This window comes from Barbus barbus (genome assembly GCF_936440315.1).
Source record: "Barbus barbus genome assembly, chromosome: 49".
Lineage (NCBI taxonomy): Eukaryota > Metazoa > Chordata > Actinopteri > Cypriniformes > Cyprinidae > Barbus > Barbus barbus.
In genome coordinates this window covers 20,668,538-20,692,289 of record NC_136727.1, presented here as the reverse complement: position 1 = coordinate 20,692,289, position 23,752 = coordinate 20,668,538, and the positions used below count along the sequence as shown (strand labels likewise).

General features: G+C 41.2%; 1 protein-coding gene across 2 annotated transcripts in view; it reads right to left on the bottom strand.

Annotated features, from left to right (window-relative positions):
• The window catches only part of LOC306867763 (NLR family CARD domain-containing protein 3-like), a 55,654-nt gene that overhangs the window by 29,342 nt on the left and 2,560 nt on the right, over window positions 1-23,752 (bottom strand). Inside the window, exons 6-8 of one of the 2 annotated variants that reach the window (XM_079413623.1) lie at window positions 23,243-23,447; window positions 21,324-23,085; window positions 2,795-2,968 (exon numbers count right to left, since the gene is read on the bottom strand). In XM_079413623.1, the coding sequence (XP_079269749.1) occupies window positions 2,795-2,968; window positions 21,324-23,085; window positions 23,243-23,447 (2,141 nt within the window). Of the gene's footprint in view, window positions 1-2,794; window positions 2,969-18,354; window positions 18,525-21,217; window positions 23,086-23,242; window positions 23,448-23,752 lie in introns of those variants that run through there. The other variant, XM_079413622.1, reaches the window with a different exon arrangement.

Below are 23,752 nucleotides of genomic sequence, written 5' to 3'. Positions count from 1 at the left end.
TTCCTATTCCACTGCCTGCGTCGCATCTTTCTGAACACAAAAGCACATTCTGTGTGAATGGCATAGAGAACATCTCACGTGAGGGGTTAATCATGCAGTTGGATCGTTCTTCTCTCTTTACTGTTATTGTCAAAGTGTCTAATTCTAGCGTTTGGTAATATTTCTATTCAAAATCGCGATTCCTCGATTTATAAAAAAATTAATTTGTGGCAAAACATTAAATTCGAGCAAATTAATCCATAAAATCAGAAAAATCGCCCAGCCATAGCTCCAGTTTTTGCTTATTTTTACTTTATTTAAATTGTTTATTTATTTTATATCAAGGTGTTTGATCCTCCAGTCTTTATTCATTTTGCTCTTATTCGTTCTGTTTCTTATTCATTTGGTTCCACAGCGTTTTTTTTACTTTTAAACATTTGTAAGTTTGTTATTTTATATGAGGCTTATAGTATATGGTGTATTCGTTTTATTAATAAAAATCCCATGTTTATTGCATAAAATTTGTCATTGTAAGTTATAGATAAGGAATTGACCGGAATTGCGCTATTGAAAGTGAAAGTAAATTGAGCACGGGCATTTATAAGCTATATAAAAGCGAAGGAAAGTCAGGTGGAAGAGAGGGAAAACTCCAACGAACTTTGTAAAACCAAACTGTATTATGCAACTCCCCGACATTGTGTCTGTGGCCAAAATAAAAATTAATTATTAGGGCTGTATACCTTGGAGAACCTGGCGATACGATACATACCTCGATACACAGGTCACGATTCGATACGTACCTCGATACAGAGCTGTCTCGATACGATTTGATACAATGTGACACGATTCGATACGATTCAATAAAAATACATGGGCCAGAGCCAATTAGTTAATGCTGAACACATTTACTCAACAAACAGAACTCTGCATTTTTCTTCAATTTATTGAAGACAAAAGTGCATTATAACAAAGTGCATTTTGCTTAAATATTTGCAACTTTAAGTGCTCTGATTAATTGTACACAAATTGTATTAATCTGGAAATTACCACAAGTCAACATTTAACTTTCCAAGGGTACAGTCTGAGCTCACACAAGCACAAAATCTTCTTCTTATTATACTTAACTTCTTATTAAATCTTCTTATAATTCTTTTTTGTGACACCATGTACTGCCATAACATATTTCACTATGAAATCACTTAAATGCTACATCTTGCTTTAACATTTTCCATGAGTTTTTTTGAAACTCGCGGGCGCCGCTGCGCCCCCTAATGGCTGGGCGGAGTATCGATACTAAGGGCTAGAATATCGATACTGTATCTTTTTTTATTATATCGGTATGTATCTAAGAATCGATATTTTGAGCACACCCCTATTAATTATGCCTCTGTGCAGCGCGCACACTTGGAGCCAGGCATATGATGCAGCCGTGCATTTACCAGGCGACCAATGGCAATGCTCGTTCTAGATGGATTGTAAATTAAACCAATTACATTACCCATTTTCCGAACAAGCGAGCCAGATTAATGGTTTTGTTTTGAAAGAAAAAAAAAAAGCATATATAGCTGGACTCGGTCGAGACTGTAAGAATTACAGAACCTCAGATACTTTGAACTCCTGAGATGGACAACACACACACAGTGCATTAACATACAGACATCTGTCTCCACATCCCACTGAGAGAAAATGCAGGAAAATGCCTCTCTCACATATGCATCAGTTCCTTTTCATCCCCTTCTTTCCCCTCACCCATCCTTCACTCACTCAGCTCACTCAGAATGGTCAATAGAAGAATGTAATATTCTACATTAATGCAAGTGTTATTTACAGTCATGTTTGGTATCATTTGAATTGTCTCAGGGTGTCTGGTACAATGGTCTCATTCTTATAAGAAGTAAACTAAAAGGTAATACAGATCCTAAGAGCTCAGAGATATTTTGCATACTGTAGAGGGTGGATCAGCTCCTAGTGGTTTTCATGCAAATTACCTTCTGTCCCAAAAGGTGCTAATTTGGCTTGATCAAAGCAAATTCAAATTGTGAGTTCCTGCCTACATTTCAGGGGTGTTGGTCTTGGTCTGAAGTATTTAAGGAAATGTGGCAAAAGGGTCGGGGCGATTCTGTAGCCAGAAGCCCGTAGTGTGGTGTCTCAATGCTCACACTATGTATTTCTATAAAGCCAGGTATGCATCCTTTACTCGTAGATTTATCTTTGAGAATTCGATGTTTTGTATTGATATGATTTGATCTCTTTGAATTGCTGTGGAATTGACATAATACATACAGTATTTACCTGACTGAGAATAAATTGTTACATTTGACCTTATTCTGTTTTACTCTGTAATTATTGACTCTAGTAGATTACGTTGCATCCTTGTTAAAGACATGAGCAACCGAATGAATGAGTAAATATAAAGTCAAGAGTTAACTAGAATAATCAAATATCAGAAGAATACTATTTAGAAATAGACAAGCAATCAATTTGTATTTCAAGCTAAATACGAGGTCATAATAAAATGGAGTCAGATTAAATTATAAAATGGAGTCAGATTAGAGTTGAACTTAAATTGAAGACCTTTGCACACTGGAAAGACCGAACACGCAGGAAACCTTCATCCACCATCGGAAACCTTCTTTGTACCAGATGGGTGGACCTTACAAGACCAACTAGAACATTTGGTGAGTCCAATGACCAAGTCCGAGTCCAAGACAAGTCCGAGACGACAGAAAAACGTCTCAAGTCTGGACCGGACTCGAGTACTATAGACCTAGTATTTTCACACAGTTTTTGTGTTTAATAATATAATAACACTTACTGTAGTTTCTGCAGTTTACAGTGTGGATCCTCCAGTAGAGCAGAGAGCAGCTTCACTCCTGAGTCTCCTGGTTTATTACGGCTCAGATCCAGTTCTGTCAGGTGTGAGGGGTTTGATCTCAGAGCTGAAATTAGAGCAGCACAGCCTTTCTGTCTAATACCACAGCTGGAAAGACTGCAGAGAAAAACACAGGAAAAATAAAGAGGAGTTAAGTTCATTCACTGTTTGTCACAGACACATGAATGAGGTGTCAAATCGACCGGCTCATTGAGGAGTGCTGTATCTCTTCAAAGTGATTGGACCTACGATATTCACACAGCAGATGAAAAAGCAGGCAAAAAAAATCCCATAGACTTACAATGGAGGAATGTTCATGAATTTGAATCTCAACTGTCACTTTCTCACACACACACACACACACGCACACACACACACAGGCTCACACACATATCATTTGCATAATAAACATGCATTCCCATGATTTGTGGGACCTTGCAACAACAATAAGTATTACTAATGACAAATAAAAGGCATTTATGTGAAGTAAATCTTCAGACTGCATTTGTTCATTTGGTCTTAAAATGGGTTTAATCTACCAAGTAGAATTAAAATGTTTATTAGTAGTACAAAAGTTAACATTTTGAAATTGAACTTAGATTAGTTTATGTGGAGATGTAGTGAGGTCAGGAAACGGTGCAAGTGATGCAAAGCTTCACACTCGCATAAAACACCTAGGACCAGTTTCACAGACAGAGATTAGTTTAAACCAGGACTAGGCCTTAGTTAAATTAGGGTATTTAAACAGTTTCTATTCAAATGCCTTAGAAAAGACTAAAACATTACTGGTGTGCATCCTGAGACAAAACAATGGCTGACATATTTTAAGATGCTTCAGTGCTTCAGTTACTTTCAGTTAGGACAACTCAAACATGCTTTTTAGTCTGGGACCAGCCTTAAGCATGTAATCCATCTCCTCAACATGTACAGTTTTGGTTGATTGACTGATTGATGGTTCCTACATTTGATTGTAATTATCAGCGTGACTGAAGTGGACTGATGTTGCAGTGAACAAGTTCTTCATTCACATACAAAGGATCATATTGGGAGTAGTGAATAATTGCCTGGATATATTCCAACCCATATAATATCCACAAGTCAAACATTTAAACCTTTCCACTTCAAACTATTCTTTCTATAATTGTAATAAAAAAACAAAAAAACAATAGTGTTCAGCCCCAGCCAACCACCCAGTGTCAGGTACTACTCATTCACCGGATACTTATCGATACAATAAACCTACTACTAATTGAACTTCAAGACATTCATTCAGATTAAAATGACTCAATTCAACTTTTATTGAGTTAAACTTCACATAAGAACTCAAATGAAGTCAAACCTCAAAACAAAACCTCAAAACTCCTGTTATACTAAAAGTAAAAAAAAAAAAAAAGTAAAATAAAAATAATAACATAACACTTAACTTTCACAGACATGAATTTCAACAAAAATTACAACTTAAGAACAACTTGTTAGACCAATGCTTTTCAGCTTGTGCCTTTATGCACTGGTTTAACAATAAAGTTATTGTGTTTCTTCTTTAAACAACCGGTCATGCCAGATAGTTGCATCTTCACAGTATTATCTGCAATTTCTTTTTATAAGCTGTAATGCGATTATAAACGTTAAATGTTACGGTCTTCCGATCGCGGTTCCTCAGAGCTTCTGGTTCAGCTTTCAAGCATTTCTCACAGTCACTCTTTGATGGTACAGTGCCAGATGTGATGAATCGCTTCAGGTGCCTTTCCACCGCCTGCACCTCTGCCTGTTGCCAGGGAGTTTTCTTCTGGGTAGTTTTACCTTAAAGTGATCAGAAAAAAATAAATGATTAAGAGTGTATGCTGGAATTACAATCTGAAGTTCTGGATCCTATAATCAGTGTTTAAATCAGCGTCTATAGTGCAAGTAAAATTATCTGTACTCTACCTATAAATAGAATTACATTGTTAATCAAACAGCAATTTTTACATTCAGTCACCTGCCCTGAAATGATCATTGGTGAAAAGGAAGAGATAAATTAGAAACAAATGTCTTCCCTGTAAGTTATTTCTATGCATCACTCCACTCATTAAACCGGTCCAGGGGTTACTGATTCAATTATTAGAACAACTACAGCTACTACTAGTCCCATTTAAAGCACCAAGTAGATTCTAGAATCAACCAAGTAACCCTACAGACAACTACAAATGGGTTTCTGAGCATTATGATCTTGAAATTCATGTGTAGAGAAGAACCATTTAGGGATGCTGGCAGCAACAGTTCTGCAGCCATGGGTTCAAATCATAAAAGTTTTGGAAGAAACATTTCAAAAACGCAAAGAGCGAGAAAAAAAAAAAAATAGAAATTTAGTGATCTGGTCTTAATGTTAAAAAGTGCTCCTGCTTTATTTCAAGCGTCTAATTTAGCTTTAGAGGTCTCATATAATAAGCTTACCTGTGTCCAAGGTAAAAAAAAAAAAAACTTTAGTTTTCTCATAATACATATAGCATCAGAGTTTGTTCAAGGATTCAATCTCTCGAAAACCTCGTTTTTGAGTCTCTACTCTGCTCTGATTGGTTAGATGTCAGTCTGCTGTAGGTTCTACCATACGGAAAATAAACTAGACTTCCCATAGACTTCAATACAAAATAGCGGCACAAAGCAACGTCCATACACAGCCGGCAGGCGTGAACAACTTAGTACCAGGCTAGTTGTATGGCTGGACAGAAAAGTGCTCTCAGTACTCTAAATATAAAGTGAAGTGACATACGGCCAAGTATGGTGACCCATACTCGGAATTTGTGCTCTGCATTTAACCCATCCAAAGTGCACACACACAGCAGTGAACACACACACACCGTGAACACACACACACACACAGCAGTGAACACACACACCGTGAACACACACCCGGAGCAGTGGGCAGCCATTTATGCTGCGGTGCCCGGGGAGCAGTTGGGGGTTCGGTGCCTTGCTCAAGGGCACCTCAGTCGTGGTATTGAGGGTGGAGAGAGCGCTGTACATTCACTCCCCACACCTACAATCCCTGCCGGCCGGAGACTCGAACCCGCAACCTTTGGATTACGATTCCGACTCTCTAACCATTAGGCCACGACTTCCCAAGACATAATATATACATTTAAAGATGTTTACTTTCAAATATGAAGTAAAATCATTCACTGGCTCACCTGGTGACTCGATGAGGTACGAGTAAATGTCTGAGTAAGACACCTCTGGACACTGGGTGGGGTTGTTACACCAATTTGACGCTGGGAGAATGAAGGGACATGTTTTTAAATAAATAATTATATATAAAATCTTGCAGATAAAGGATGATAATTGCACACAGAACACATCAATAGTATCTTATTTTAAATATTCTGCAACCAGGTTCCTAATTAATGGGGTGGCCATATGTGCCATTTATACAGTCCTGGCCAGGATTTGTATATTTCCTAAAACATCCAAAGTAGTTTGTCCAATAACATGCAGGTGTTGTACATAATGGACTAATCGTGGCGCGTGAGAAGCTGAGAAGGATCAAAGTGATCAAATCCGCGCATGTGTTTGTTGTTTGGATGACACCAAAGTACCGCGAGAGTGATTTGAGATCATAAGGAGCCGTCTGCTCTGCTCTCTATAGCTCTCGTGAAATAATGTCATACAACGATTGATCTGCACAGTGCAAACTGACAAAACCTGCATATTTTAGGCAATATAGCAATCCTGCTCACCCTACTAATTAACATACCCAGAAGTTTTGCATGACATACTCATAAGGTTATGGTTACATATTATAGTAATTATTAACTGATAAATCATACCAGACACCACCTTACCTTTCACTGCGTTGATGTACTTCTCTAATTTAGCTTTGTCTGACTTTGTGACAACATGATGCATGACATCCTTAAGAGGGCTGATTCGTGGCATTTCAATCTGAAAAAAAGAAAGAGAATAAAAATGACACTGAATATTAGATATTTAACTAAATATTAAACTAAGCTGTTTAGTAAGCAGATATGAACGTTATAGTCATGTAACACTGTATTGCACTTTTGTAACGCAACACTACATTACAATGTTATCAATTTATCAATGTGACAAATCAGAACTGAAGGTTACCTAAATCTGGAACAATACTAGCGTTTAGGGATCAACTCACTACTTTTATTTCAACTCTCACAAAATGAAAATCTGTTCCTATTTAATCCCAGGCCTTGAGAAATACTGATTTGGACCTGAACCTGTATGGAAGCAGAATAATGACAATAGTTTTTGAAACATAAAGCATGCTGATCGAAAATCGAAACCACAAATCGAAAAAAAAGTTTCGTATTCTATGTTTTTTTTAATACATTCATGTCAGTCACTGAGGATTTATGACTCCACTACCCTGCTGCAGATTCGATTACAAGTTGTATGCTTGGCGACCAGTAATGTGAACAAGTGCGCTTTTCCTTATCACACACTGCCGCCGTCTACGGCGCTCTCCGACTGGATGTGTGTGCTGCAGGCGTAAGCGGCGCCGGCGACGACGAGGAAGACGTGCTGGCGCTCATGTGAGGCAGAGATTTTGGCGGGGCCTTCTGTTGAGGTGCAGTTTGCAGATGATGCTGGCAATATGGATCGGGCTGTGGATCTTCGGGGCTGGTGATGTTCTTTCTTGCTGCCTGTGTATCCAGATGGAGGTTCGTCAGTGCTGCGGTTTCTCCGTGATACGAAGATTTCATCACACCGAAGAGGTGTATGCTTGAGCAACTTGAGCTGTCCTAAGACGGTAAAGTTGGGCGCTATTACAGCAGCCCCCACGGCCTTGCACACGCTACAGATGGCGCTTGTGAATGCGCGCTCGATCCTAAATAAGACCTTTATATTTAATGATTTTATACTGCACAATGCTCTGGATTTCCTTTTTATCACTGAGACTTGGATAAATGGGGATGAGTGGAGTCCCTGTGTGGATATCTGCCCACCTGACTATATTTTAAATAATACCCCGAGACAAATGGGTCGTGGTGGGGGTTTAGCTACTGTTAGTAAGCAGCAGTATAAATGCCACCGCTTATCGACCACATGTTACTCGAGTTTTGAGGTTCAGCTCTTAAGGCTTGAGTTTCACAAGCCTGTTTTGGCAATTGTTGTTTATCGACCTCCAAAGTACTCTCCAGCGTTCATTCAAGAATTTTCTGAGTTTTTATCTACCATGTTATTATTGTCCGATTATATTTTACTTGTTGGGGATTTTAATATTCACATATGCTGTCCTGGGAAGCCTTTGGTAAAGGTTTTTTCAGACCTAATGGACTCGTTTAATTTTAAACAACATGTACTTGGGCCCACTCATGAGAAAGGACATACACTGGACCTTGTTTTTTCCTTAGGTGTATTTGTCTGTGATGTTGTTGTAATGGATGCCTGCCTTTCAGATCATATGCCTGTCACATTTAATTTAAACATGCAATTTGAACGGGTGGAGCGTCAGCCTTCTGGTTTACGCTCCCGTATAATTACTCAGTCTACACCGCAGGCGTTTGGTGATACTTTTAGCTCAATTTTAGATGTATCCTGGCTGGAGTCTGCATCTACTAAGACTGACCCTGATGAATTACTTTCTGTTTTTAATTCGGTGTGTTCTGGAATTTTAGATTCTGTTGCCCCATACAAGTTCAGGCCTAGTAAAGTCAATTTCCAGCCCTGGTTGAATGATCATACACGTACGCTTAGACAGCAGTGTAGGCGAGCAGAACGGGCTTGGAAAAAGGACAAACTTACGATCTCGCAGCAGATTTTAGTTGATTCACGTAAGGGATATCAGAAGGCTGTGAAGGAGGCTAAATCAGCCTTCTTTTCAAAAATTATATTGCAGCACTCAAATTCACCAAAAACCTTGTTTCAATCTATTAATAGGTTTTTGAACTCTCATACTGCGTCATTACCATCATCTACAGAATGTTGTGAAAAGTTTTTGAATATATTTTCAGAAAAAGTTAATACAATCAGAGCTAGTTTTAGTGCTTTGAAGGGCTTGACAGGAGGTATCTTAAAAAGTGTTAATAATTTTGATCAATTTGATATGGTTACTACTGAGGATATTAAACTGATTATTGACAAATTGAAACGACCCGCTGCAAGTTGGGATGTTTTGCCTTCTGACTTGTTGTCCGCGACGTTTGATTATACTGGGTCTTGCATTACTGCTATTGTCAATTGCAGTCTTTATACAGGTATTTTTCCTCATAGTTTTAAGCAGGCGGTTATTCAGCCCCTTCTTAAAAAGCCTAACCTTGATCCTTCGGATTTTAATAATTATCGGCCCATTTCTAAGCTGCCTTGTATTTCCAAAGTGTTGGAAAAGGTAGTTTTAACCAGTGGTGGAAAGAGTACTGAAAATATATACTCAAGTAAAAGTACCATTACCTTCCAAAAAATGTAGTTTGAGTAGAGTAAAAGTACTTGTCCAAAAAAACTACTTGAGTAAGAGTAAAAGAGTAGCCTATTTAAAAGTACTCATGAGTATTGAGTAGTGAGTACTGAGCTGTGGATTTTACCCCCTCATAATAACTGCTCTACACTGCAATTTATACATGTGTGACCCTGGAGCACAAAACCAGTCTTAAGTCGCTGAGGTATATTTGTAGCAATAGTCAAAAATACATTGTATGGGTCAACATTTTTTATTCTTCTTTTATGCCAAAAATCATTAGGATATTAAGTAAAGATCGTGTTCCATGAAGATATTTTGTAAATTTCCTACTGTAAATATATCAAAACTTAATTGTTGATTAGTAATATGCATTGCTAAGAACTTCATTTGAACAACTTTAAAGGAGATTTTCTCAATATTTAGATTTTTTTTGCTCCCTCAGATTCCAGATTTTCAAATAGTTGTATCTCAGACAAATATTGTCCTATCATAACAAACCATACATCAATGGAAAGCTTATTTACTCAGCTTTGTATAGATTATGTATAGATCTCAGTTTTGAAAAATTGACACTTATGGTTTTGTGGTCCAGGGTCACCTTTAAAAAACGTTGTACATTCTGGAATTCACATTATCTTGTTTGTCATGAAGAATGAAGAATGAACTGCTGAATCTATAGTCCAGCAGTTTTGATTGATTTTGACTGCCAACTCTTTAAAACACATCAAAACAGCACGGATACAGTATTCAGTTGAAGAAAAGATGAAAGTTATTCTCAGTACAATTATCCCCATTTAAATCATAAAGTTTGAAAAATAGATTTAAAATCATGTGTAAAGCCACTGAGACAGCATGCTGTTGTTGCACATAAAATATTAATGTTTAGAACAGTGCAAATACAAACACCATTAGAAACTCATAGTTCAGCATCACACACCATGATATGGGTTAAAATGAGAGCCCATTTCTCTCCAAAACGGTGCCAGTTTTAGCGTTTTGCAATAAAGACACAAGAATAACTAAACTTGATAATTTGTTACAATTTTAACAAATGCAAATTGTTCTAGAAGTATGGCATCATGTACATTACATGTACATATACATTACTCGAATTGTTATGTCGATAAAACAATTTGTAAGGAAAGTGCATTAAATAAAGTATTTCTGGGGAAACTTTTTCAAAAGAAAACACAAATGCAAGTCTCTTGCTGAGCCGCGGTGGTCTCGGTGAATCAGCAGCATCCACAACTGAATGCAACAAAAAGTGTTGAACTTGAAATTTGTTTATGCGCGAGTGCACATGCAAAGTGAAGGCGGATTGAATAAAATGGATAAAAAAAAAAGAAATTAAAAAAAGTTTATTAATGAGCTGCAGTTTTCTTACATCACGCGCTGACACAGATGCAGTATTAACGCCACGGGTCATCAATAAGGTGCATATTGGTCCTCAATTTGAGTACAATATTGCAAATCGTTTTACAGTGTTTCCAACACACTTTTTCACAGCGCGCATCACACGCTCAAACTCATCAAAAGTCAACAAGTTCAACAAGCAAAAGCTTATCCAAGTGACTGCAGCTGAACGCGCGCGAGAGAGACGAAGCAGCGCAAATCGCGCGGCTCTTAAGTGAGTGGGAATTTACTGAACGTGGCACTTGCGGGAGTTAACACTGTACGCAATACCCGCAACCTCACACCAAATTTCAGGTCGTGTAGATAGGCAAGCATATATACAAATCATTTAGTAAGCAGAAATCCAAAATTTACCTTAACATATTAGAGGAAGATGTGACTGCATTGATGCTTGAGGAATGCACTTCCAGCAGCCATGATAGACAGCAGCTGGCGGTTAAAGTTTTCTATGCACAATTTGATTTGACGAAAGTCACGAGACACTATCTCCCTATCCAATCACATTAATGGATAAAAATAAAAATTAAAATAAGCATGTAATGACCACAAACGGATGAAAATAGCGAAGTAAAAGTACCGATACATCACTTAAAATGTACTCAAGTAAAAGTAAAAGTCCACAATTTTTAAACTACTCAAAAAAGTACAATTACTGATAAAAACTACTTACTGTAACGTGAGTATTTGTAATTCGTTACTTCACACCACTGGTTTTAACACAGTTAAGTTCGTATCTGGCCAATCACGAGTTGTTAGATGCTTTTCAGTCTGGTTTCAGAGTAGGACATAGTACTGAATCTGCTTTACTGCGAGTTTCAAATGACATGCTACTCATTGCAGACTCAGGGACTAGAGGAGCTTTAATTATGCTAGATCTGAGTGCAGCTTTTGATTTAATCGATCACAATATTCTTATTGATCGGTTGGAACATGTAGTGGGGCTGAGAGGGATGGTCTTAAAATGGTTCTCCTCATATCTAAAGGGGCGCTCATGTTCTGTTAGGGTTGGGGATTTTTCCTCCAAATCAATTGTTTTGGAGTGTGGAGTACCACAAGGTTCAATATTGGGCCCTATTCTTTTTTCTTTGTTTCTTTTGCCCTTGGGCATCATTTTTAAGAAACATGGTATTTCATACCATTTATATGCAGATGATATTCAGATATATTTACCGATCAGTGCTGGAGTCCCAAGCACTAATCAATCCTTGGTACTATGTCTACAGGAGGTGATTACCTGGCTAGAGCAAAATGGCCTGAAGTTGAATGCCAGCAAATCGGAAGTTTTGGTTTTCGGGACAAACAATGACGACAGGGACTTTCTTGGCTCTTGGGAAACATATGTTCAACCCAAAATAAGAAATTTAGGGGTAATTTTTGACTGTGCTCTTATGTTCGATCATCAGGTCAAAAATGTGGTAAAAAATTGCTACTACCAATTACGGACAATTGCGAAAATGAAGTCTTTTCTGTGTGTTCCAGACTTAGAAAAAGTGATTCATGCATTCATCACTTCTCGTTTGGATTATTGTAATGCTCTTTATGTTGGTATCAGTCAATCTCTTATTTCGAAGCTGCAGATGGTACAAAATGCTGCCGCAAGGCTCCTTACTGGTGTCAGGAATGGGAGCATATTACTCCGGTTCTAGAAAGACTTCATTGGCTTCCTGTGAAACAGCGAATTCAGTACAAGGTTTTGTTGTACGTTTGTAAAGCTGTGCACGATTTGGCCCCGGAATATATTAAGGTTTTGGTGCGTATGAACTCTTGCAGAGCACAAAGGTACTCCAATTGTCTTCAATTGTTTGTACCGAGAACTCGCTTAAAAACAAAAGGGGATCGAGCTTTTTCAGTTGTTGGTCCTAGACTGTGGAATGCACTTCCCCCTGATGTAAGGTCTGCATCCTCAGTTGCGGTTTTTAAATCTCGTGTCAAAACGTATCTTTATTCTGTCGCTTTTAATTCTTGACCTTGCCATTGTATGTTATGTATTTTATGTATTATTTTATTTTATTTTACAATCTCTTGGATGTTCAGTCCTTTGGCCTACAAAGTAGCATAAAGGGCTTTATAAATAAATGAGACTTGAGACAGTTTAAATAAACAACTTTGTTCAATTTCAGGACCTAAAAATGCAAGCCCCGGAAATACAAGGCATTAAAATGCAAGCACTGTTAATTGCAATGCATCTTTTTTTTCGATTTGTGGAATTTGGCATGCTTTATGTTTCAAAAACTATTGTCATTATTCTACTTCCATAAACCTGACTACTCTTTTGGACGATCTCACCTACAAACGCTTGTTTATTTGAACTACTATCATTACTAAATTGAAGTTTTCTTCAATATAAAATAATTCCCCTCCAGAACTAACGCAAACTTGACAGAAACAAGCTTAATATGAAGCCAATCGCTCCATTAGTAATCAGTCAGACTAAAGATTTGATAAAGCTTTCCAGTCAAAAATCATTCTTAAACATTCAATTGTATGATTATGCCATCGAGAGAAATATTTCAGGCCACACTTAACTTTAGGCCTTAGCCTCAACAGTTAATTAGAGCTAATGCTAACTAGCTAGCCTACCACTTTAGATCTAATTAGCCTAATTGATTTAAAATGTGCTTACCTTGTGTTTGACTTTTTCTTCTTTAACTTTAGCATCTCCTGCAAACAATCTCCTTGAGTCGGTATCTGCTGTAAACAATCTTCTTGTCCTCGTCCGTGTGAAGTGTTCATTTAATAATCATATTTTCATATCGTTGATGATATGGTTTGTAATGAGGAGAGGAAGTGGGCGGGGCTGTGGCCATATATGGAGAATGTGTGTGTGGAGAAGCGCACGCAGTACCGCTCAGAAATGTTTGGGGGCGCAGCTGAGCACGAGCTTCACACGGATTCACGGATAAACGTGTGTTATGAGTTTTGTGTAATGTGATCAACTTGGATTGTGTAAAATTGCAAAAATATAATTCATTAATGCATGACGGCGATTTTACAGTTTTTCTCGATTGCTAAGACACATTTCTTGAAAGCTGCTATCCTTTTCTCTAAACTGTGAACACAAAACCCAATTTAACCTGTGCATAGCAATTGTACAAAAAGACAAAACAGAAATCTTGTGCATTTGCCACTTGTGTACAGTAAGCCCATGTAAAAATAAAGTACAAAAATATACAAATAAGTGCATTACTCAGCCACAGCATCATGTCTCCGTACTGGGTCAGGCCACAGGACTTCATCCACATCACAGGCCACATTTTGTCTGGCCAGGCAACGGGGGAAAAAAACCCCTGGCATACCGTATCCAGGCTTGGCATGCCTCCACACCTATGTCACCACAGGCAAGTCCCATGGCTTGCAGGAGATTTACCCTGGTGTAAGGTTGGCGTTCATATACCTTCCACCGCCATGAGGAGAAGAATTCCTCAATGGGGTTTAGGAAAGGGGAGTACGGTGGAAGGCAAAGATCGATAAAACCTTGGTTCATATTGAACCACTCTCTAACCTGGAGGGCTCTGTGAAAACTCACATTGTCCCAAACAACAACATAGATGGGATGCTCATCCTGCTGCCCTAACAGAGCATCTCGCATGTGATTGAGGAAAATGAGGAGCTGGTGAGTGTTGTAGGGCCCCAGGTTGGCATGATGGTGGACAACCCCATGATTGCTGATGGCAGCACATAATGTGACATTGCCACCACGCTGCCCAGGAACACAAACAATGGCCAATCACCTTTTGGTGAGATTAAACCCAGCTTCATCCATGTAGATGTATTCATGGGGTCTTTCCATTGCATCCAGTTGAAAAACCCTCTGTAGAAATAGATATGGTTTTGTAAGTGATACGGAAAAAGTGATTTAGGCCACTACAGTAAATCACTACTTAGAGTAATCAACATTGAATGTGTCTGGATATATGCCAACCTGTACATACTGGAATCTTTGCTCTTTGACTCTGTCTGAGTTGCGATCAAAGGGCACTCTGTATAGCATTTTCATGCGCAGTCTGTTGCGCTTGAGGACACGATCAACAGTAGAGAGGCTGACACTGTTGATACCCTCAAAATTTACATGGTCCTCAATGATCTTCTGCTGAATTTCACTCAGTTTAATGGCATTGTTCTCACGGACCATATCAACAATTAGGGTCTCTTGGTGTGGGGAGAACATACCTGTCCTCCCACCCCCATGTGGCAGTCTTTCAACTCTACAAAAAGAGAACATGGAGTTACAAAAAATATACATGGAATACTAGGCCTACAAACAGTTAGACCAACCCTCCATTACAATATTACAGTACATTGGTACAGTGATGTACTGAAACATTTACTTACAGTATACTGTGGTACAGTATATAGAGCTGGTAAGTCCCGCCCATCCGTAAAATAATTATTTTCTCACATTCACGGTTTTTCAATCTAGAGGTCCAGTGGGGTTTTACGGATGGGCGAGACTTACCAGCTCTATAGTATGGTCATACAGTAATTGCTGTCAACATTTACATACTGTACTATAATGTCAAAAAAAGGTAATTACCTGTTCTCTTCTCTAAATCTTCGGATTATGGTGGACACAGTGAATCTACTGATGTTTGGTTGTACCCTTTGTCCAGCCTCCCTCATGCTCATACCATGGACAAGAACACGGTCAATCACAGTAGCTCTGATTTCATCAGATATTACTGTTCTTTGTCTTCGCTGACCACCTCGACCTCCTCTCACACAAACTCTTCCTCTCAGATTTCTATCCATTGTAGGGCCTCACAAACCAGTGCTCTCTGAACTGGCTTACTGTACATGTTCCCTCACATCATTAGCCACAAGTGTGATCAGTTTTGAGTTATTGTGTTCAAGTGGTGACACCTGTGCTTTAATTGTGTTTGACTTTTGTCACCTGTGCTCACCATTATGCAGCACGGGTGCATCACAATGAAAATGTGTTGGCAAGTTGTTTCTAAACAGGTGAAAAGTGCTTATGGTTTTGCCAAAAGAGTGATTGATTCAATCAGTGGGTTCAGGCAACTAAGCATTTGGTTCAGACAATAGGGTTTAGTGTTTTAGCAATTGAGAAAAACTGTAACCTAATTCACTTCAATAAAGATAACTATACATGCTATTCTTGTCATGTGCATCCAGGTGTGGGGGCGCTGCGGTGCAAATTCATTCCACTCATGTTTAATACGTTAACTCAAAGATTCGTAGGAAAAATATAAACGTTGGATTCAACATTGGCCGTAGATCTGTGCGCGCAGTCCTTGAAATCCATTCTGCAGTTAGCATCATATAGCCACCATGGCAAAAAGAACACATGGCAGTTTAATGGCACGACCGAATCACCTGCTGCAAGCCCTGTTAGCACACCTCCCGCCGGGATGACAACGCAAGAAGTCATTGTAGAGCCCTGCATTTCAGCCCGGGCCCGACGGGCCCCGACTTTTTTACGGCTCTAGGGCCGGGCTTCGGGCTAATTTTCACGTCATAGTTCAGACACGGGCCGGGCATCGGGCCTGTTTTGGGTTTCTCCTTATTTTTATATTGTAGACATCTATCGATTAGTGATGAAAAAAAATGGCAGGCTGGTGGAAACAACACGAGACCGTGCCGCGACTGAGAGCAGCTCGATGGTGTTTAGTGTCCCGCAGCAGCAGCAGCGGAATAGTTCTGCGTTCAAATGCCTACAATAGGCTAAAGCTTGCTGCAAAACCCCAGCAAACATAACCATGAATGTGTCTGCAGGAAATAGTAAGGAGATATTTGAAATATTTACTAATAAACTAATGTTTTCTGAGTCTGTGTCACAAGGATGAAGTTGCTGATCCTGACTCACCGTCTCCTCATTAAACACGCCTTTAGAGAGAAATGCATCTTTATTGATTATGATTAAGATTAGAATAAAAGAGTTTTTGTTTTCGATTTATTTATTTCTTTAAGTGATAATTTAAAGCTTTCTATAGATATATTTATCATGTCTGTGAGGCATGCATTCGTTCAGCTGAAGCTCCTGTTCAAGACGGCAGAAAGCGCATCATGTTTGTTTTCTTTGTTTTATAAAATAACTACCTTTTGTTGGTATTGTGAGTGCACACAAATACAAGTAGACCCTTTACAGGTCCGAATGATGTATTACTCTTACCTTTATCAAAAAAAAAAAAAAATGACGGCGTAGGCTATTTTAATTTGTTTCCACTGAAAGCAATGCAAGTGCTTGCTCTGGTGCCTCCATGTCCTGCAGAGCGCGCTTTAGCTTCCACTCTCCACACAAACTTACATATAGGCTAGCGCACATTATTATTATTATAGCAGGTTTAACGTTTAAACATTGTTATATACTTGAACTGTTTTATATATCTATAGATTTTATTTTAGGCAAGTCGTGATGATATGAGAAGGCTAAATTTATCAAACATAAGCTATGATCAGCTCATGCCGCTGGCCGCTTGGTCGTTACTTTAAAAAAACTAAAACTTATAGGCTATTTAACGAACAAAAATGCTCCAAACGTTTTTCTAATTCAACTTAATAAAAAAAACGAAACGAAATATAATAATTTTGCCATTACACACAAAACTGAACTATTTTAATAGCCGAAACAGTAGTATAAACTGTTTTAGGAGAAGAGGGAAAAAAAGACGGGCTCGGGTCTGACTCGGGCCGGTAATTCTGATAAACTGTCTGACGTGGGCCGGATTAGGTCTATTGCGCACGATCCCATAGACACCCCCCCACCCCCCGTAAAAGAAAAGAAAAAAAGGTGGGCTCCCCCAAAGTCCACGGTATAGTTCCCACACTGCCATTTCATTTTGTAACTTGTTGTTCAGCAGATCTGATTGATTCTGTGTTAAATGCTATTTTGTAGGCTTACTTCCATGCTTTATACTGTAGGAATGCTGCGCTCCACTGTCATTTATCAATTATCACCATTGTCAGTTATCTTTATTTGGTTTGTTTGTTCTCATTTCGATTTGGTGTTAAATCAAACTTGAGTCATTCGACATATCCCAAGCCCGAGTCGGTTATTCAGAATAACTGTTTTAATCTGATCATCTTCAGCAAGTCAGATCCTGTGGGACAGCAGCGACAATCCTTAGCTGGCTCACATGTGATCTCTATAACGGGAAAAATGTATCGATTTTATGACATAATATGTTGTTATTACGAGGAAATATATAGTTTTAACGAGAACAGATGTCGTTTTAACGAGAAAATTATGTCGTTTTAATGACAGCATTATTCATTGAGTGGAAATAATAATATTGCAGCAGTGCGTCACCGCAGAAAAAAAGGCCAGAATTTTGAAATTTTTTATTCAACAGAAATGTACTTATATTGTACTCAAGGCATAACTGCAAGCAAGTCTATAGCTAAAGGAGCAAAACAAGCGCCTTCATATGGCAAATCAAATTTAATCAACAATAAAAACCGACGCCACTGCTTCAACTGATTCATGTAAGCTGTTGAATAATAACTTCTCCATATGATACATATCTTACGTCTGACGCCTGATTACTATGGGATTTTGGCCAGACGACTGACGAGCGTTTACACGTTAGTTCACCTCTCAGTTTGCTTCGCGATCGCAAAAAGTGCACAAATCACACCTCATACTCACTCATGCACACACACACTCACGCGCGCACACACACACTCACGCGCACACACACGCACGCACACACACACACACAAACTGAAATAATTTTTTTTTGTTCTAATCCAATATTTGTAATATCAGAGAGTCAGCGCCCTGTTCCTGCAGGCAGCTCATCTTTGCACAGTTTGGATGAATCTCTCTTATCAAACACACTTGATTCAACACTTCAGGTCATTAGTAGAGCGCTCTGTGATTTTAGCTGAGTGTGTCTGTGGTGAGGGGGGGGCGTGGTTAGCGGAGTCTGCAGCGGGAGAGAGAGCCTGGAGACGAGCGGTGAGTAAGTGGGTCAAGTACAAGATGACATTCACCTGTTTCTCGTTTCCAGTGATTGGCGTGGAGAGAGTACAAAAGCCACAGAGAGGCAAACGGCGGAGAGAGAGAGACAGACTGAGGACTCGGGACTAAGGAATTGCTGCTCTATCCCAGTGAAACGGAAAAGGACTGTGAACTTATGTTTATTTTTGGAAGTGCATTGAGCACAGTGTTATTTTTGGTACATTTATAATAAACGGTCCGAGCCTCAGTCACGCTGACTCCGACTTCTTCCTTCCTCTCTCGTGAGCCTTGCTACACTGGTGCCGAAACCTGGGAAGGAAGAAGCCCGGCCGCCGCTATCATGCAGACCCCGCCAAGTTCGCCGTTTGCGGAAGTCATTCAATCGCTCGCGGGCCTCCACCAGGAACAACACCAGGCGCTGCTGGAGATTGCATAGCAGGAGGACCGTGAGCTGTTCCGGAGCTGGATGGACCAGGGGGTACGGGCAGGTGGGCCGTCAGTCAGGAGTCCAGAGGGACCCCCCCCATCTTCCCCTGAATAAGATGGGGCCGCAAGATGATCCAGAAGATCAAAAAGACGGCAGAGTGGGTCCAGTGCCATCGCCCGACGTCGCTAGACCTGGCCATCCAGTTGGCGGAGGACCAGATGGTGGCGTGCCCCGGAGTCGGCGAATCCCTGCCAGCTGTCTCTCTCTCTTCCCCTACTGTCCCTTCTTCCCCCCCGTTCTGTCCCTCTTCCCAGGTCCCGTCTGGGAATTCTCCCACGAGTCCCACCCCGGGGACGGGGTGGGCCCCCTCCAGAAGCTGTCGCCGGCCCGAGAGCACTGCCCAGGGGGGCGGGGCTAGCCAGCGCAGCGACGGCAGCGGTGCCCTTGTCTCCACTCTCTCCACACCAATCCCTTGACCCAGTTCCTGCCACTAGGGCGGCGGGGAGGCCTGGGCCGGCCTGTTGGCGGTGTGGGGACCCAGGACATTTCATAGACCGGTGCCCAGTGATGGAGGTGGGGGCTTTGATCCGGGTCCCGGACGCCCCACAGGCTGCCCCTGATCAAGCTGGCCTGTACCAGATACCTGTCAGTATAAAGGGGGGTACTCATCTCGCTTTGGTGGATTCCGGTTGTAACCAGACCTCGATCCACCAAAGCCTGATTCGACGCATATCCAATGCCGCGCGTTGACGAACTGCTTGATCGGCTGGGTACAGCTCGTTTTTATTTGACACTGGATTTAACTAAAGGATATTGGCAGATCCCCTTATCTCCATTGTCCAAAGAAAAAACAGCCTTCACAACGCCGTTCGGATTACACCAATTTGTTACGCTTCCGTTCGGGTTATTCGGGGCGCCGGCCACCTTTCAGCGCCTCATGGACAAAATTCTACGGCCGCATGCAGCATATGCCGCTGCATATCTAGATGACATCATCATCTATAGTAACGACTGGCAGCGGCATGTGCAGCATCTGCGGGCGGTGTTGAGAGCGCTGAGAGGGGCCGGACTGACGGCGAACCCGAGGAAGTGTGCGATTGGGCGGGTGGAGGTCAGGTATCTGGGCTTCCACTTGGGCCACGGGCAGGTGCGTCCCCAAATTGATAAGACCGCAGCAGTTGCGACCTGCCCGAGACCCAAGACCAAAAAGGAGGTGAGGCAGTTCCTGGGGCTGGCGGGATATTATAGAAGGTTTGTACCTAATTATTTGGACCTCACCAGCCCGCTGACTGACCTCACTAAAAAGGAGGCACCAGATCCGATCCAGTGGACGGAGCTGTGTCAGCAGGCTTTCACCCAGGTAAAGGCTGCTCTGTGTGGCGGACCGCTGTTACACTCTCCTGACTTTTCTCTCCCCTTCTTGCTGCAGACAGATGCGTCGGACAGGGGGCTTGGAGCCGTCCTGGCCCAGGAGGTAGAGGGTGAAGAGCGGCCGGTGCTGTACATCAGTCGCAAGCTCTCAAAGAGGGAGACGATGTACAGCACCATTGAAAAGGAATGTCTAGCGATCCGGTGGGCCGTTCTCACCCTCCGCTATTATCTCCTGGGACGCGAATTCACTCTCTGTTCGGACCACCCGCCCCTGCAGTGGCTCCACCGCATGAAAGATGCCAATGCGCGGATCACCCGTTGGTATCTGGCTCTCCAGCCCTTTACGTTCAAGGTGATCCACAGGCCGGGGGCGCAGATGGTTGTGGCAGACTTCCTCTCCAGGAATGGGGGGGGGGAGGTCGCAGGCCGGAGGGCTCCCCGGCCTGAGTCGGGCGGTGGGGGTATGTGGTGAGGGGGGGGGGGCGTGGTTAGCGGAGTCTGCAGCGGGAGAGAGAGCCTGGAGACGAGCGGTGAGTAAGTGGGTCAAGTACAAGATGACATTCACCTGTTTCTCGTTTCCAGTGATTGGCGTGGAGAGAGTACAAAAGCCACAGAGAGGCAAACGGCGGAGAGAGAGAGACAGACTGAGGACTCAGGACTAAGGAATTGCTGCTCTATCCCAGTGAAACGGAAAAGGACTGTGAACTTATGTTTATTTTTGGAAGTGCATTGAGCACAGTGTTATTTTTGGTACATTTATAATAAACGGTCCGAGCCTCAGTCACGCTGACTCCGACTTCTTCCTTCCTCTCTCGTGAGCCTTGCTACAGTGTCAAATAAGAAAGACCTCAAAATATACAGAAACAGTGTAGAGAAACACAGCCCTACTGTTTACAATAAAGTCAATAAAACAAAAACACTGTAAAATACTCACTCAATCTTTCTAGATGCTTTGATCACTGGCAGCAACCTCAGGAGACATTCTTCTGATGGATCATATTTCCTCAGATTAAACTCATCCAGCTCTTCTTCTGAGTTCAGCAGCACAAACACCAGAGCCGACCACTGAGCAGCAGACAGTTTGACTCCAAAGAGACGACGGTCATCTGTTCTGCTCAGGTATGTTTGGACCTCCTGCTCCAGTGAACGATCATTCAGTTCATTCAGACAGTGGAACAGATTGATGGATTTCTCTGGAGAAGGATTCTTCCTAATCTTCTGTTTGATGTATTCAGCTGTTTCCTGATTGATCTGAGAGCTGCTTACTGTCTTTCTCAGGAGGCCTTGTAAGAGAGTCTGATTAGACTCTAGTGAGAGACCTAGAAGGAACCGGAGGAAAAGGTCCCAGTGTCCGTTCTCACTCTGTAAGGCCCTGTCCACTTCTCTCTTCAGTAAACTGGTCATTGTTGATCTGAATATATTCCACAGTCCTGTGTTTTGTTCAGAAAAGGACAGCAGCTTGAATAAAGCAGCAAGAAACTCCTGAATACTCAGATGAACAAAGCTGTACACCTTCCCCAGCTGCAGTCCAGACTCCTCTCTGAAGATCTGGGTACAAACTCCTGAGTACACTGACACTTCTCTGACATCAATGCCGCTCTCTTTCAGGTCCTCCTCATAGAAGATCAGGTTCCCTTTTTCCAGCTGTTCAAAAGCCAGTTTTCCTAGAGACAGAATAGTCTTTCTAGCCTGATCAGAATCAAGTTCATATTTCCCATCATACTTCTGTGTCTTCAGTTTGGTCTGAAAGATCAGGAAGTGTGTGAACATTTGTGTGAGAGTCTTGGGAATCTCTGCTCTCTCTGCTTTACCCATCATCCTCTCCAGAACAGCGGCTGAAATCCAGCAGAAGACTGGGATGTGACACATGATGAACAGACTTCTTGATGATCGGATGTGTGTGACGATCCTATCAGCCAGACTCGGATCATTTATTCTCTTCCTGAAATATTCCTCCTTCTGAGGGTCGTTGAATCCTCGTACCTCTGTGACCTGGTGGACACACTCAGGAGGGATCTGATTGGCTGCTGCTGGTCGAGAGGTGATCCAGAGGAGAGCAGAAGGAAGTAGATTCCCCTTGACGAGGTTGGTCAGCAGCACATCCACTGAGGCTGATTCTGTCACATCAGACAAGCTCCGATTGTTTTGGAAATCTAGACGTAGTCGACACTCATCCAGACCATCAAATATGAACATGACTTTGTAGTCATCAAAATCTGCTGACTTAAATTCTTTGGTTTCTTTGTGAAGGTGGTTTAGAAGATCCACAAGACTGAGATTCTTCTGTATCAGATTCAGCTCCCTGAAAGGAAGTGGAAATATGAAATGAACATCCTGATTGGCTTTTCCTTCAGCCCAGTCCAGAATGAACTTCTGCACAGAGACTGTTTTTCCAATTCCAGCGACTCCTTTAGTCAGCACAGTTCTGATGGGTTTGTCTTGTCCAGGTGAGGGTTTAAATATGTCATTGCAGTTGATTGGTGTCTCCTGTGTCTGTGGTCTCCTGGACACTGTCTCAATCTGTCTCGCCTCATGTTCATTATTGACCTCTCCACTGCCTCCCTCTGTGATGTAGAGCTCTGTGTAGATCTCATTCAGACGTGTTGAGTCTCCATGATTGGACATTCCTTCATTGATTCTCTGATATTTATCCTGTAGTCTGGATCTGAGTTTTTGTTGATACACAGGCATCAGTTCTGAGCAAAGGACATAATTCTTGTTATTGGCAGAGCAATATTTTAGAAATGTATTTTTAGGTTTGATATGTTAGATATTAGATTGTGTCATGAGATTCAGAAACAGAAGGTTCATAATAAAAACACAGGCTATAATCAGCTGATGCAGAGCTCTTACTGGTCTGTAGTGTGTTAGCGAGGTCTGTCTGGTTCATCTTCCTCAGGATGATCAGTGTGATCTTCAGAAGCCCCTCTCTGACTCTGATATGATCCTCGTCAGCATAATGGTCTCTTTCAGAGCATTCTGGGTAATCTGGACTCAGTAGTCTCTTAAAGTTTTTCAACTCAGTCTTCATTACAGAGATGATTTTCAGCTCAAGCTCCTGAAATTAATATTATTTTGTTTAATCAAAGGCATGAATACTAAACATCACTGAATTATATTACACCTACTAATGACTTCCACTGTTTGCTCAGACATCAGCCTCTACAGATACTGAGGTTAAAAGAGGGAGTTTGACTGGATTGGTTGTTTGCTAGATTGATGTTCATCTTTGTGCAGCAGTCAGGTTACATATGGATTCAGCTTCTCTACTTTAGTGATCATTGATCTGCTTTATAGTGGCCTACAAATAATCTTACATTGGTAGGAAAATAAATGTGACTATTACAGAGAGGATTTCACAGA